This window comes from Dunckerocampus dactyliophorus, chromosome 20, assembly GCF_027744805.1.
Source record: "Dunckerocampus dactyliophorus isolate RoL2022-P2 chromosome 20, RoL_Ddac_1.1, whole genome shotgun sequence".
In the NCBI taxonomy this organism is placed as follows: domain Eukaryota; kingdom Metazoa; phylum Chordata; class Actinopteri; order Syngnathiformes; family Syngnathidae; genus Dunckerocampus; species Dunckerocampus dactyliophorus.
In genome coordinates this window covers 17,956,313-17,972,049 of record NC_072838.1, presented here as the reverse complement: position 1 = coordinate 17,972,049, position 15,737 = coordinate 17,956,313, and the positions used below count along the sequence as shown (strand labels likewise).

Here is a 15,737-nt window from a genome sequence, read left to right as displayed (position 1 = left end):
TACTGTCAACACCAACTTTTATTTATCACAACTGGGGTGGGGTGGGAGGGTGTTGGGACAGCTCTACTGAGCCTGCTGCTGCTGATCGGGCATGCTCCTGATGATGTCGGAATCGCCTGCAGACGACAAAAATAAGCGGTCAGCAAACTGCCAAAGTGCAAAACCTCGACTTGTGCAATTTTTCCCATTTAAAATGCAAGGACATAAATGCACAGCATGGACTCACCGGGGTCAATGATGGCCAGTGTGCACACCCTGTAGTATTTGCCGCAGGCTGTACCAAGCTCAATGTTGTTGCCGCTGTAGTGGTGGACACCGGTCTTGGCCAGCATGGCGTAGTACTCGATCTCAGATTTCCTGCACAAGGAGGGGAAACAACAGTGTCACTGCAGTAGGGAACGCACGAAAAGCACACACAGATTAAGTTCTCATTTAAGCAATTTGCTGGGCTTAAAGAGTCCAACTGAAATATGTGCATTTGAACACACTGCAGACAATACATTATAGCCATGTCCTCTGACATGAAAAGGGTTAAAAGAAAAACATTTTGATGCATTTTGGGCTCACAGCGAGTGAGTATGTATGTATTTAATTACATGTTTATAAGTGTGCGTTCAGGTGGACATGGCCTAAATGAATGTGTATGCTACACTTGTCAGAAAAACGATTGATCCAAAATGTGTTGCATCTTGATGTAAACCCACCACTATGAAGCATAACACTAGTACAACAGAGCAAATGCAAATTAAGTCAAAAAAGGCATTGGGACATTTCACATGCGTAATAGTGCAGACTAAACTCACTCACAAGGTAACAGGTGTACTCCCATTAACATTAACTGCGTTTATACCTGAGAGCGGGGCAGTTGTTTGCCAGGATGACCAGCTTGGCCTTCCCCTGCCGGATCATCTTCTGCGACTGCTTGTAGCCCAGCACGTACTTGCCACTCTTCATCACCAGCTGGAGTCGGGAGTTGATGGACTCCATCGACTTTTTCTGGATTTAAAAAGTAACAAGATGGTTGACTGTATGTGGACTGTTACAGAGACAAATGTCAAAGTTCTGTGCGACCGTATTCGTGTTAGCTGTCATGTTAGCATTAGCTACCACCAGCCTTCTCCGGCTACCCAAGTTGGGTGACAAACAGTAAGTAGTCGCGGGTAAATAAGATGACACGTACACATATCGGGTTAAAAACGTCTAGATACGATAAATATGACATTTTGGTGTTAGTGGTTCGATAGCTAGCGGGCCTCTACATTAACATTAGCCTCCACGTGAAGCATCAGCGCGTGCACTTCGCCTAGAAAGCTTCCACTCACCGTCTTCTTAGCGGCCACCATTTTGTCCGATTTACTCCAAACCCGGCCAACCTACGAAGGAGATTAGCACAAGGAAATGTGTCATTACGTTCGGAGTGTTAATACGAAACAAAACCGGACATATTTGAATGTTTTTATTCGGAAAACTCAGAGAGGATCTTACGGTAAGTTAACTCCAATATGGCCTCGGAGAGAAAGGAAGGCCCATCATGCTTTGCGGCGCTATCTGTAGAGTGGCGTGCGCAAACGACTTCTGCGCAGACAAATCCAGCGGAAGTGACGTCCCGCGACAATTATTTGTTTACATTGGAATTATTTATGAAAAATTAACACAATTGTGTTGTTTTGTTAATTATTCATACTTTCATTTCATAATTTCACTTTTCATTTCACTGTAATAAAACAGCCCGTTCTGGCACTAATTCAAACTGAAAGTCTATTTGAGAATGATGCCATATGTTTGTTCATTTAAAATTTACATTAAAAATATACATAGCACACAGTACAGCGTTTCCAAGACGGTGGCCAAAGTACACGTGCACATGACAAGTTTGGTTTGGTTCTTCTTCGTCGACCTTTTTCTTCGTTTTTAAGAGCATTTCAAACTGTTTTAATAGTAGCACAACCAAAATTGTATCCATTCTGGCGTGTGGATTAAACATGTAGCGAACACTGCAAAGTATAATTTTGGGATATTTGATCTCTGCTTTTTGAGTTGATCAAGTAGAGTGACACATATTTGATGTTTTTTTTTAGCTCCTCCATAGCCACACTGAACTTCACCGCCCGTGAGGTTGGCTTCCTCTGCACGCACGCGTGCACCCAACCACTCACTCGGGTGACTTGAATAATGTATTTTTTGCTCCAGCGACTGCCTCCTCTTGGAAACAGCCTCAGTTACAGTCAACAACAAATCCAACACTTCTGCTGGGTAACTTGAGGCCACCACAACACAGGAACCACCGAACTTCTTTTGGATGAGACAAGATGCGTAATTACGCACAGCACTAAGTTGAGGATTCCATCCTTTTATTGGCCCAGATTCCAGTGAAGTCAGGCCAGGAAAGGACAGGATGGGATGCTCCACAAGTTCCCAAACTTCTGCAGTGGACTCGACCAGACCTGGCGCTAAACCAGAGGAGAGCAATGGAACCAGCACCATAGGTAGGAATCATTTTAATTGTCTTTAAAATGTATTATTATTTATAGAACATTTAGCCGAACACTTCTGTAGATACGCCTGCCTAATCTAATGGCATCCAATACAATAGCTGTGTCCAAAAATCGGGCAATAAAGCAAGCGTGAACAAAATATGAATTATTTTGTTTGTAATTTGCAGCTGGAGTTCTATCTAGTATGACATTAATACCTCCCTGACAGTGGCCGTCAAAATTGGGCTTTATTATCACATGTTCCTATTTTAGATTATCCTGTTGAATACATTGTACGATGTGCGGTGCATGAGGCATAATAGTACATTTCAACAGCAGATTTGGTGACAGCCTACGGTTTCAGGAAACAGCGGTCGCACCTTTGTTGTAGTGCCTCACACATACCGAAACAATGCTGCAACATATTATTATAGATAACATATTTACAGTATATATAACACATTTAAAGATAAAATACCAGCAGTGGAAACTAGTCAAAGATTGACTAGAGGCAAGACAACCCCCCTGGAGCGTCTTAATGGTTTCTTCCACATTGTGCAATCGTTTCATGGACAAAAACATAAAACACACACCTGAAATGGCACATAGCAACGTGTAAACAGATACGCACAGGTTAGCTGGCAGAGCTCAACGATCGAGTGTGTTCATTCGTGTGCCATAGATGACCTCTGACCTTCCTGTGAAATGCACAAGACAATTGTAGGAAGTTAAGAAAAACACGATAGAAAGTAGAATTATTAGTTTTGTTATGGAAACTTGCAGCCATTAGTGTGGATTTACTTCATTTATAGCTTAGTTTAAAAAAACAGCAGAGTGCTCCTGTCATATCAGGCTCAGGATCTTTGACTTGCCTTTTTTTTCCCCAACAGATTCCTAAAAAAAGCAAAACACTCTTGCCATTGGTGGATCTTTGTTTGTTGAAAACAGAGCGCTCCTGTTATACAAATCTTTGACCAGCAGTTTTGTTAAAAACAGCAGAGCATTCGTGTCATATGGTGGATCTTTGACTAGCATTTGTTTGCAGTAGATTCTAAAAACAAGTTACTCCAGTTATACAGAGGATCTTTGACTAGCAGTTTTGTCTTAGGTACTTAATAACAGCAGAGCATTCCTGTCATATAGAGAATCTTTGATTGGAGTTTTTGCGGCAGATTCCTAAAAACAGCAGAACAATTCTGTATATAAAGGATCTTTGACTAGCATTTTTGCTATAGGTCGTTAAACCAGCAGAGCACTCTTATAATATAGAGGATCTTTGACGAGGGTTTTTTGCAGCAGATTCCTAAAAACAGCATGTCATATAGAGGATCCTTGGCTAAGGTTTTGGCAGCAGGTCCTTTAAAAACAGCAGAGTCACATAGAGGATCTAAAAGTAGCGTTTTGCAGTAGGTCCTTAAAAACAATAGTCATGTAGAGGATCTGTCATTTCCTGTTTCCTGTCAGGCGCAGCCAATGGCAACGTAGCAGAGGATAGTGAAACCATTCCAGACCAAACGCCTGCAGACGCTTCCGAAGTCAAGCCTGAAGATGAAGACACGGCAGTTGAGACAATTGCAACAGCGCCACCAGCGGCACAGGAGGAACTGCAGCTGACGGACGCTGAAGCTCCACCTGCAGATGCCCCTGAGGTAGTGAGCCCATCCCGGCCTGCAGATGCAGCTCCACCAGACAGTAAGAAAAGTATGTCAATACTCCCTGGTGTCTGCCGTGCGTTCTTAAGCGTGTTCCACCTGTGTAGGTCAGGTAGAAGCTGCTGATTCATCACAGCACACAGAGGAGGTACCAGGTGAGTGAACGTCATGTGATATAAACACATAATACATCCATCCTAATGTGTCACATCACACTTTTCTCCCTTTAGCTGCAAGTGAATGATGCAAGTTTGGATGTAAGCTGGCTTTTATGTTGCCAAGATGCACAAGACTGCACACAACAAACACCTTCAGTCAACACGACTGTGCCTTCCTTCCTACCTTCACGACAGCACTTAATCATCCATTGCAGAGCACAATGTCTTCCCGCTTTTATTTATTATCTGCATCGAATTTGAGGGAAAGTCAAAGCCAAAAATGTGACGAGTCCTCTAAGTGACTATTGTGTGGCATCGTCGTAAAAATATGAAAAGTGTATTTCTGTATGCACAATTAAAGTGGTGAATTTTAGTAGGAAACTTTTCATACAGTAAGAATTAATTGGATTTTTTTTTTTTTTTTTCAAAAAATGGTATGAAGGTCCTTACAGTTTTTTCAGAAGTGAATTCACAGTTGGTGTTTCGTGGTAGACTGTGCTCTATTAGTGCTATTAGTCAAAACATATTGAAATACAAGTGTAGTATCCTGGCCACTAGGCAACAGTAATGCTCCATGGAGGAGACATCCATCCTTACTACTGGGGGTGCACAGGCTCCTATCAGGGAATTATGACGTCATACCGATAAATCCAAAATGTTTAGATCTTTACAAAGTATAAAATTACAAAATTATTAACTATTGAAAATATCGTAATTAATTCTCATTCATTGTCTCCATTTCCCACATTTCTCAGCTAAATTTCGCATAAAGTTTCCTCAACTGCCCCTTTTGCAGGCTCATGCCCAATTATACTGTACATAATAACACTAATAATAGCACAAATGATAGACTATTGTGTGTGTGTGTGTCTCTGAGATGATAAAACAAAGAACCACATGTAAAGAAATAAAAATAGAAAACTAAAAATCACACTTGCACTTCAGGTTGTTTATTTGTATTATTTAACATCCTCTCATTACAGACACAGGCCAAAAAATCCAGTCTAATCTTGATAGCTGTGTTATAACTTGTTAGTAATGTTGCTGGTTAGTCAGGAATCAGACAGAGGGCCGAGGACCGCCACCGCCTCGATTTCCACCAGACCACCCTGGGGAGACAAAAACTACAGTTGAACCCAAGTAGGTACAAATAAAAAGAATATTTCCTGTTAGATGGTGAAAGTGAGTGTGTTATTCTGCACAAGTGTACTTCATGTACTCACTCGAGGGAGCGCAGCCACTTGGTAGGCGGCTCTGGCAGGAAACTTGCTGCTGAAAACTGCAAAACAAAATTGCAGCGAAGGCAAGTCAGACATTGTATTATTTTTTTTTTGGTGAGGACATTTGTTGCTAGGCGGAATTCAGCCATAACTGCCTCATTGGCCAGTGGAAATTTCGCCACGTACTAGCCACGCCCACTTGGCTGTTTAAACGATAACCTGATTGTTCTTCTGCTGGTTGTTTAGAGCTGGCTACAATTTAGAGGAGCAAGTTTGTCGACATGCGGGAGGTCACATTACATTGACCTCCTGCATGGCGGTGTCTGCTTACAAGCGAGTGGGCGCCGTAGCTTCCATTTCACTGGTAATCCATTCATATAGGACAGCGTAGTGAGTGAGGGGCTTCGTGTATAGTAGGCTCGATATCAATCACCACCGCACAACCTAAACGGCATCGACTCACATGTCTTGTACACTTCATTGACGCTGTTGAAGTCATTAATGTCTGCAAGCAGCACAGTCGTCTTCACCACTGGAATAGACAGCGAGGCCAAGTCAGAATGCTTGTTTCATAAAAGCAAGGATTGTAGTAGTAGTTAGAGGTCACCATTGCTGTAGTCGCAGCCAGATGCTTTCAGGATCTCCCCCATGTTGACCAAAGCCTGAGGAAGAACATTCAGAACAAATAACATTAAATCAGTCCAGTGGGTGTGTATTACTTTATATGACATACTGCATGCTTCACCTGCTTGGCCTGAGCCTGCACCCCTCCATCGACCAGCTGACCAGAGGCCACGTCCATCCCCAGCTGACCAGAGATGTACAAAGTTCTGTCCACAAGCACCGCCTGGCTGCAGAACACAGAAGACTCATCTTTTACTCATTCCACCCAAGAACATTCTCGAATGTAATGCATTAGTTACTGTACAGTGGGTCTTTAATGACCTGCAGTGACGTCACTAATATACGGAAGTGGTATGCTTCAAACTTGTCCAATTGACAACTGAGCTAAAAGCAACCAGTGGTTGTTACTATAAGAGCGATAGATATCAAATGACATCAACTTGTGTTACCATCCTAATGTCCCCCGCCATTAAAAGAATCTAACGTTTGTTATTTTGTGTCCAGTGTGCTTTAAGGACGTGTCGTGACATTATAGATACACAAGCGCTCGTGTCTGCTAAACGGCTAGGCTATGTGACAGCTCGTGCGATTGGGAAAATAATTTACGAATTTAACTACTGAGAAGTTAATATTTATTGAAAGGTATGTAAGATTTTAACATTTCGTTACGACGTTAGCCTCATGCTAATCTCAGCTTCTTCTGTGTTATCGGGTCACAACATTGTCTTCTACAGCGTCCTTAGTGGTGGAGAGGGTGAACTACAACTAGCAACATGAATAAAACGTCTCTTGTGAAGTGATGAATGCTTTTAAAACTGTGTTTAAATATTTTGCCAACGTAGTAAAAAGGAGAGAATTTGTGCAAATTGTCATTTTAAAGTCTGCATGTAGGACAACACTTGGCCGGACTCCGCCCACTGATAGCCGATTGGTTAAAACGGGAACTCCCCCGGAATATGTGCTGCCACATGATAAAAAAATCCAACAATAACAGGCAATAGTTTTAGTTTTACCTGTATATTCCTTGCCTGACCGGTGCTTTGGCTGTGTACGTAATCTGCCGACGAATTGCTGCCATTGTAAATCATCAGCTGTTCGTCAAAAGAGTGTTTTGGACTTTGCTGCCTCTCTGCTAAAAGTTACTGTTTATATGAGGAGGTCATTGTCCACTAAGACACGCCTCTGCCCGAACATGAGCAGGTCCCAAGTGTCCTTATACGCTGTTTTAACCACCTATTAATAATGTGTTTCTTACCTGTATGGGCCAATGGCAGCAGGTGCCGATGAGGTGTTAATTGTCTTTCTGTTGAGGATGGACATCCTTCTGTTGTGCTATTCCGCCGCAGAGAGAAAAGAGTGCCTGAGTGAGGAGTGGAAAAGGACGAAGTTTGTCCCGCGGGTTTGTTTGCAGGCGAGCATGCAGGAAGTCAAGTGAGTGTAAATATAGTGAGCTTCGTGCCGGGGACCCCCTTAGCCCATGACGCACATTAAAAAATCAGACTTTTTTCCTTTCCGCAAAAAACAGTCAAACAATCAAATTTCTTCATCAAATTCAGACACCACAGATATAAAGTTTATAGTTATTATTTTAGATGTTCTTAATGTTTTCATGCCCTTTTTGTGAAAGGAACCACAGTATTTTCTGAACAAGAAAAAATATGCAATGTTATTACGGTCTGTAATTAATATTGATTTTGACGCATTATTTCTGGAGCAAAGGGGTATTTTTTTAATATACTAAAGCTCTGTCAATAAAAGTCGAATGAAAATGTAATACGGTAATCCCTTGCTATATCGCGGTTCAACCATCACTCCCTCGCTATATGTAGTATTCTAGTCAGTACGCCTCAGGAATGTTATGAGAGATGACGTTAGAGTACGTTACCTTCCACCGTGCTCGGAGACTGGCTATTGAGCTAGCAGAACCGAGCCGACATGCCATGGCTGAGGTCGGATGAGAGAAGGTTTTCCTCTCATTCTGTCTGGAAGTGGTACATTTTTATCTCCTTTGTCCTCCTTCCTCACTCTTTTTAAAACGCTTTCTCAAGTGGAGAGGCTAACTAGTTAGCTTGCTATGCTAGCGCCGGCTGTGTATTACCTGTATGTCCCTGCAGCAATCCCGTAGCCTGAGCAATGTGACGTAAACAAAGACTAATAGGAGCGTAAAGGTACCCATTGGGGTGTTATTTCATGTCTACATGGCTGTAATAATGTTAAAACCTGAATTTAGAAAGTCATAGACATGTTTTGTATGCTGCAACTGCAGCATAAAATATTCCATTTATTAACAGAGACTCATATTAGACAATTAGACGTGATAAATGAGGGGTTAGTGTATATAATTGTTTTGAATTAATCAAAAATGTGTTTACAGGCAGTCGATGGGACCAAAATGATCCTGAGGGTAAAAAGTGTAGGCATTTAAGCAAATCTCCCACACTTTGCAATAGATGGAGGCATGACATTTTAAAAACAATAATAAAAAACTAATCCTGGCCAGGTTTCACACGATTACGTCTTAAAGTGACCCATATATTAAGAATCAAAGCAGCGGAAAGAACAGAATGGACATGTTTAGTGCCTCAAGGCGTTTCAAGCGTTAAACAAGTGTCTCAATGAAGTGTCTTTCATGGTGTATTACATAAGACAAACGTAAACAATTCACTGTGGTCGTGGTTAACTAAAAGTAACTTTTATTATATCATGCACTTTATACAAAAAAAGTAATAAATTAACCAGTTTCAACACAAGATGCTTAAATTCCACACTTCCTCGTGTCATTTAGTGGTGCAATTAAAATAAAATATGCAAAATAATGCTAACTGGTGTCTTGTACTGTACAGTTATTTAATACAAGTCTGTGCAGGTAATAAAGTGTCCTTCCATATACATGCAAAGACCAAAAATAAACAGCAAAAATTAAGCCGCATGTAGTTAACAAAGGTTACAAATGGTAATCAGCGTCTATCTTGTAAACCATTGTCACTGAAATGTTTTAAACAATAAATAAAAAGGTGTGAATGCTTAGATGCCGACACTAAATCCTTAAATTCAGCAATGACATCTGGTCCGAAAAACCGTTGCACACAAAAAAAGGTGAGTAAGCAATGACGCAAGTGAAATGTGTACACAAGAGTATTGTTAAAATCGTGTAACAGGTCTCTTCAAAGCCACTTAGTCTGCAGCGTGTGCTGATCCACACCGCGTGTTAAACAACATTCACGTCTAACAGTTAAAAAAATTCAAAATGCCAACCGCGTGTGGCGTTCAAGTCCCAGCAGTTTGCCTCATTCGGTACATTACAGTGCACTTGCAACGGCATGGAAAAATGAATCAGCTGTAGAGCAACACAAACGTTACTGTTGGACATGCTGTGTTTTTTTTTTTTTAAACTTTGGTATTTATTGGAGTTGAATATGATTATTTTGTCTGATTGATGTTGGGGTGGAGAGGCGGAGTGGCTTAAAAACGAGGGGTTAGTGTGTTATGAGGCACGTAGACTGATGAGGTCTGCTCAAAGACCTTTGTGTGCAATCTTCAAAAGGAAAATCTGACATTAAAAGTCCTGAACTGCATGGTCCACATGCTCATTCCAGCTCCATGTGGTGACTCAAATGTTTTAAAGGCATCAGCATCACAATTTTTGATTGTCTTTGGTCATGGGTGAACTTGCTGCTCACGTAGCAGCTACTTGCGTGTCATATTTACACAAAATGCCAGCCGATGCGGAACAGAGGAACAACATCCAGATGAAAGAAGCAACCAAGATGACTATATGAGTGTGTCACTCAGCTACAGTTCCTCCCTCAGTGGACGTCAGACGGGAAAAACTCAAGACTGGAGAAAGAAGGCGCCAGAGATCCAGTGAAAGAGGAAGCAGGCCCTCAGAAGTTCTGTTGCCGCCGCTTTTTGGCGTCCATGGCATCCAGGATGGGCTGCCTCTTGGCCGTGTAACGCTGCCGGAGCTCTTCGATCTCTCGCTCCATCATGGGATCCAAGGCGCTCAGGCGCATCTGCAGCTCCTCAAAGTCCAGGTTCTTCAGCTACCAGAAAGAAAACCAGTAAATAGCTGCGGTGCATCCAAGAACACACAAGCATGAAAGGAAAACGTGAACATCAAGGCACCCAGGAAAGACATTTTGCTAATGCTTAAACTGACCAAAATACTGTGTTCCATATTATCATGAATGTGCCCGTTACTGCATGCTCACAGCATGGATATAAAGCCATCAAACCTTGTGTCCCATCACGTGCATGAATTACCTGCCTCTTTTTTAGATCTTTTTCTCCAGAAAAGAGAAAGACGTGTGTGTTCATGTCTCACATTAGGATTGTGGATGATAATGGCACTTTTCCTTCAAGTGGTGAATGAACTCACAAAGTCAAAGTCGCCGTCCTGCGGCACCTTCCAGTTGTCAGGGAAGATGTTCTTGGACTGGATGTGGTAGCCGGGCTGCTCGTGAGGCTGGTTGTGGTTGTAGTTCTCCTGCTGGTGCTGCTGGTGCTGATGCTGCTGCTGGGCCGCCTTGTTGGAGTCCTGCTTGTCGAAGTAGTCCATAAAAGACGGACGTAAGGGCTGCTGGGGGGTGGCGTGCCCTGCGGAACCAAGAAGATGGGACTTTTTAACCTTTGGAATCAAGGTTGTGCGTAGATGCAGCTTAACAGCCACCTATTATGCAAAAGTGTGTTTTTGTTAAATAACATATCATTACCACATAGTGTAACCTTGGTTAGCGTACACCCCGCTTAGTGTGTTTTCTGGTTAACGCCTTGCGTACAATACGGCACACGGCTTGTCGTGGTATTAATTCAGCGCGTGAGTCAGTCCAACCGTGTTCTTAATGTATGTTTAATCACAAAACCTCCTTGTTGGCAGTTGCTAATGGACAGAAACAGGAACCGGAAGTCAGCTCCGTCGCCGGCGATGACTATGTAGTTCTTTGCTAACCACCACAGTTACGCCACAAGTCTCTGCTTTTCTTTTGATGACGGCTGCAAAATAACCCACAATGGAGCCAGAGAAAGTTGCAAGTGCCAGCACTTTGATAACTGTGAGAAGGTGAGAAAGCGAGGGTCCGTGGGGGATCTCGCTGCCACATCGCTGTCTGTGTCGACAGTCACATCTTCAATCAAGGTCAAAGTGGTGCTAAATCTTCTCTTCTTTCTTTCATTCATCATTCATATGCATTTTTAATTGGTTTCTGGATGTAAAACTACAATTGTAAAACTATACAAACGTCTTTTGTGTCAACATTTTGGGCTTTCTGGAGCGGATGTATTGGCTTTACATTATTTCTTGTGGGGAAAAAATGGATTCTGTTAGAGAACGCTTGGTTTAGGGTGGGACTTTCTGCAACGGATGATTGACGCTAACCAAGGTTCCACTCTGTGTCCCTAGAGCCTGTTAATGAGCAACAAATCAATCATCGCCTTCACTTGCTTGCTCCACGTTTGAAAGAAAAGGCACTCATACCCTCGCTTTTGAAATTCATGGCGTCACCAAGGAAAAATACGCCTTCCTCCCCAGGCTTCGCTACACATCGGAAAACAATCAATGGATCCTTTTGTTTTCTGTCGGCTAACCTAGCATGATGTTGTTAAAATGTGAGTGTAAGAGACGTTTTTATGGGTGTGTCAGTTACTCGTGGGCGGTCTTGGAATGTGTGGGGCTCTACTAGCATGTATTATGTTGGACAAGAGCACAGCCAGTTGTATAAAGTACACAATAGTGCTTCCTGGAGCGAGGCAGGTGTGGACAAGCACAGCTCATTAGCATTAAAGCTACACACACACAAAACCACGTGTTCCCAGTAGAGCTTACTAAAAGCACTTTTAAAAAGGTGTACATTTTGTCCATCACACTTCCAGTGCACTAGTGTGAGACTTCTGTCAGTCATGTTTTGGGTGTGTGAGCTCACTCCTCATGGATCTCTGGTCCTCCTCTTCCTCCTCCTCATCACTGTTGATAACCATGGTGCCCAGGTCTGACTCCAGCATGGTGTTGCCGTGTTCGATCATGGTCTGCGCCCCGTCGCTCATGGTGCTGGTGGCCCGCATGGTGCCCGCGCCCTCCGAGCCGGACTTCACCATCGTGTGAGAGTCCACCTCCGTCTCCTCCTCCTACAAGACAAGAGAAGAAGGAGGAGGATTCAGCCATTTTTGTATCCAAGCAAAAACCGGTTATCAGTCGGGGTGTACGCACAGAGTTGTCCTCCTCCTCCTCGAGCTCTCGCTGCTGCTCCTGCTGCCTTTTAGCCTTCATTTCCATGGCCTCAGTGATCAGCTCCCTCAGGATGGTGACTGGTTTGGCCTGGCTGATGAAGGGATGCTGGAGATCCACAAGAATATCAAGTGTCAAGCAAAAGGTCTTCCTTTGTCTGTCTTCAAAGGTTGAGTAGTTTTATCACCTGTAAGAGTTGCGTGGCTGTCACTCTCTGTTCAGGATTCTTCACCAAACACTTCTTGACAAAGTCTGTGAAGTCGTCAGACCACAGCTCCGGCTTTCGGAATGTCGGTGGAGGGTTGGTGGGGATCATGAAGATGGCCTGAAGTGGAAGAAAAATAAACATGAGGCGCCACATCTGCAGTACAGTACCGTTAAAAAAAAAAAAAAAAAAAAAAAAAAAAACAACACTTGCTCTCATGGGATGGATGTCTGCATAAGGAGGCTTGCCCTCTGCCATCTCGATGGACGTGATGCCAAGGGACCAGATGTCAGCCACACAGTTGTAGCCGATCTCCTGGATCACCTCCGGAGCCATCCAGAACGGAGTTCCGATCACGGTATTCCTCTTTGCCATGGTGTCCTACAGAGGTAAAACCATCATCATCTGAGCCTCACTCCAATATATCAATATCCAATATCACCATCGTTGAGCTGGGATGTTACCGTCAGCTGCCCGGCCACTCCAAAGTCAGCCAGCTTGGCGTGTCCCTCCGTGTTGAGGAGGATGTTCCCGGCCTTGATGTCCCGGTGGATCTTCCTCATGAAGTGAAGGTATTCCAGACCCTTCAGGGTTGACTTAAGAATGGTGGCTATCTCGTCCTCTGTCAGCTGGGGGCGGAGGGTAAACTTATTTTTATACATGTACGTCAGGAATGGCAAGAGTTTGACCCTGGAACGGATTACTTCTTATTTCCATTCATTCCTATGGGAAAAAAACTGGTTCAAAATCCATGGTATTGGCTAGGGGCACCCACCGTTTTGTTACGCAGCCTAATGATGTCTGAGACGGAGCCCGCCCCGCAGTACTCCATGACGATCCACAGGTCTGTGTTTTTGAAGTAGCTGCCGTAGTACTTCACTACATAAGGGCTGTAAAAGCAAACCAACACAATAGTTTCGTTTAAAGTAAAAAGATACCATGGATTTTTTTTCCTGACCTGTCACACTGCTGCATGATGGAAATCTCCTTGATGATCTCTTGTAGATCCGACTCCACGGGAACCTGCTTGATGGCCACAACTTGCCCCGACTCCTTGTGGATGGCTTTGAATACGCTGCCATAAGAGCTGAACACAGACAACACAACACAACAAGTCAAAGAAAAGTGTCACTTTTTATACAGAATCAGATACGATATACTGTAAGTAGGTCTCACCCTTCACCCAGTTTTTCCAGAACGTCAAACACTTCCTCTGGTTGTTTGGTCAAACTGTCTTCACTGAGTTTTTTCAGCTTACTGTTGGAATAAGACCAATAAAATGAAAACAATAGCCCTTAATAATCAGGTCTGATCAATGTATACTTGATCAGCAAGACTAAAGCGTTGTTTCCAGTTTATATAGTCGCATCACTGTAGAATGCAGCTAACTGAAAGTCACGCACTGTATGTAAGTATAATACATTCACACATGGTTTAATTATTTATCTACTTAACCGGAAAGTGTTATGAGAAGACCGGCGAAGCGAACTGGAGTTAGCATCATCACCGGCTAGCTAGGCAGCTACCGCCTATGTTTGGCTTTTTAAGCTATCATAAATACAAACAACAGCAGTCAAACCTTTTCGGGGCGGATGGATCCATGGTTTTAAAATGTCAAACGATACTAAAACACCCGCAATGGAAATATGTTTCGTTGCTTCAGCTGCTATGATCACCGTGTGAACATTGTCGTCGTCGTTGTTGTCAAAAAAAAGTGGAGAAGAGCGAGAACGCTAGCAGTGTCTTCGTCAAGTGACGGACAGTTTGTGATTTTTTTTCCTTTTTAAGCCAGCGCGCCCCCTGCCGACTCGGAGCATACATACTGTCTCATCCTGACCAATCATACAGCACTTTACTCCGAGGTGAGTGCAATTACTACGCATGTGCAGTTTGTACACAGGAAGTAGCGTGTGTTTGACGAGAGTACAGCAAAACAGCCAATTTGGATTGTAAACTCGGTGAGATGATTTGGTTATTTTACACATTTTTACTTTATATGTGCTACATTTGATTACTCGTCATCTTATATACCTCTACAACAGCCGCAGGCCACCAAGTTCATTGCGCCATGTCTTTTCCGAATTAAGTTTTCGTAGCTCACATGATGCTAATGTTGTGATGCTACTTATCGATCTAATTGTGTCTTTTTAGTGCACAAAATGGATCCACCGAGAGATGTACAGCCGCCAAAGCAGCAGCCCATGTTCTACATATGTGGAGGTAATGTACAATTTTTTTAATTTTATTTGATTTCTTTTTTTTAACTGTACCAGTACATGCTTTCCTGTACCGATTCATTGATATTGTGTTCACCTGCAGAGTGCCACAAGGAAAACGAAATAAAAGCCCGTGATCCAATCCGGTGCAGGGAGTGCGGCTACAGGATCATGTACAAGAAGAGAACAAATAGATGTATCCTTTACATTATTACACCGGCTTAAGGCTAAGGTTTTCAGCAAGGTAACGACAAGGAGAGTGGACTTGCAGTGTTATTCTTATTTTGTATGTAATGCCAATGCAAGGCTCTGCCATACCGTCACAGCTTTCCGTTACCAACTGGCTTATTTTGTACTGAGCTTGCCCGTTGAATGTGACGAGAATGCACCGTAATTTGTATGCCTTGCTTAACGTATAACACGAGCCTCTTTCCTTGACTCATCATTTCCAGTGGTTGTTTTTGATGCCCGATGAAGCGGAGGATTGGTTTTGAGTTTGTGCCATTCGTTTGCCTCTGTAGTTGAGAGTGTTGTTTTATTAAAAGGTGATTTTCGGATTTTGTGTGTTTTGAGTGTAAATTGCCACGCCCCCTTTTGAAAATGCACCCATTTTCCTTTTTCTTGATGTCAGTGTCAGAAGACATTGCGTGCGAATGCTTAAGAGCTGAAGAAAAAACTTAAATGAACACGAATGTCGAAATGCAGAATAAATATAAGAGTAGTTTGAAAGCAGAAGAGCTGAAGCCGTGCTGAAATGTAAAATGAATGTATGAATGATACCTAGCAAGTGTTTGTATAAGTTTGTACTTATGAACGCTGCTAAAATGCTACTGTGCTTAGGCTAAAGTGATAATCTAGCATGGTTGAGCTAAGTGTCTGTGTATGTTAAAAAAAATGATACTATGCTAATGTAAGCATGTTAGCGTGAACATGCTAACACTTAACATGATAGGACTAGGTGTTTATAT

General features: G+C 42.8%; 4 protein-coding genes across 5 annotated transcripts; 1 reads left to right on the top strand and 3 right to left on the bottom strand.

Moving 5' to 3' along the window:
- rpl30 (ribosomal protein L30) lies at positions 1–1,582 on the bottom strand. The gene is made up of 5 exons (XM_054764184.1): positions 1,486–1,582; positions 1,323–1,373; positions 851–996; positions 227–357; positions 1–116 (listed from the first exon to the last, which is right to left on the bottom strand). Exons 2-5 carry the CDS (start codon positions 1,341–1,343, stop codon positions 64–66), a joined length of 351 nt encoding a protein of 116 aa, XP_054620159.1. The 5' UTR covers positions 1,344–1,373; positions 1,486–1,582; the 3' UTR covers positions 1–63.
- Positions 1,583–5,218: 3,636 nt separating this feature from the next.
- LOC129173355 (2-iminobutanoate/2-iminopropanoate deaminase-like) lies at positions 5,219–7,549 on the bottom strand. 2 transcript variants are annotated; one of them, XM_054764182.1, is made up of 6 exons: positions 7,384–7,549; positions 6,250–6,355; positions 6,112–6,166; positions 5,968–6,036; positions 5,508–5,563; positions 5,219–5,393 (listed from the first exon to the last, which is right to left on the bottom strand). In XM_054764182.1, exons 1-6 carry the CDS (start codon positions 7,446–7,448, stop codon positions 5,337–5,339), a joined length of 408 nt encoding a protein of 135 aa, XP_054620157.1. In that variant the 5' UTR covers positions 7,449–7,549; the 3' UTR covers positions 5,219–5,336. The 2 variants fall into 2 exon arrangements, with proteins under 2 accessions (XP_054620157.1, XP_054620158.1); XM_054764183.1 differs by lacking the exon at positions 7,384–7,549 and adding an exon at positions 7,142–7,285.
- Positions 7,550–8,424: 875 nt separating this feature from the next.
- On the bottom strand, positions 8,425–14,306 carry stk3 (serine/threonine kinase 3 (STE20 homolog, yeast)). Its single transcript, XM_054764581.1, has 11 exons — positions 14,133–14,306; positions 13,730–13,810; positions 13,512–13,640; positions 13,329–13,443; positions 13,018–13,182; positions 12,767–12,934; positions 12,536–12,673; positions 12,331–12,456; positions 12,047–12,248; positions 10,507–10,724; positions 8,425–10,171 (listed from the first exon to the last, which is right to left on the bottom strand). The coding sequence occupies exons 1-11, from the start codon at positions 14,153–14,155 to the stop codon at positions 10,013–10,015; spliced, it is 1,524 nt and encodes a 507-aa protein (XP_054620556.1). The 5' UTR covers positions 14,156–14,306; the 3' UTR covers positions 8,425–10,012.
- A 117-nt stretch (positions 14,307–14,423) lies between these two features.
- On the top strand, positions 14,424–15,326 carry polr2k (RNA polymerase II, I and III subunit K). Its single transcript, XM_054764191.1, has 4 exons — positions 14,424–14,511; positions 14,705–14,773; positions 14,873–14,965; positions 15,222–15,326. The coding sequence occupies exons 2-4, from the start codon at positions 14,713–14,715 to the stop codon at positions 15,242–15,244; spliced, it is 177 nt and encodes a 58-aa protein (XP_054620166.1). The 5' UTR covers positions 14,424–14,511; positions 14,705–14,712; the 3' UTR covers positions 15,245–15,326.
- Positions 15,327–15,737: the final 411 nt, after the last annotated feature.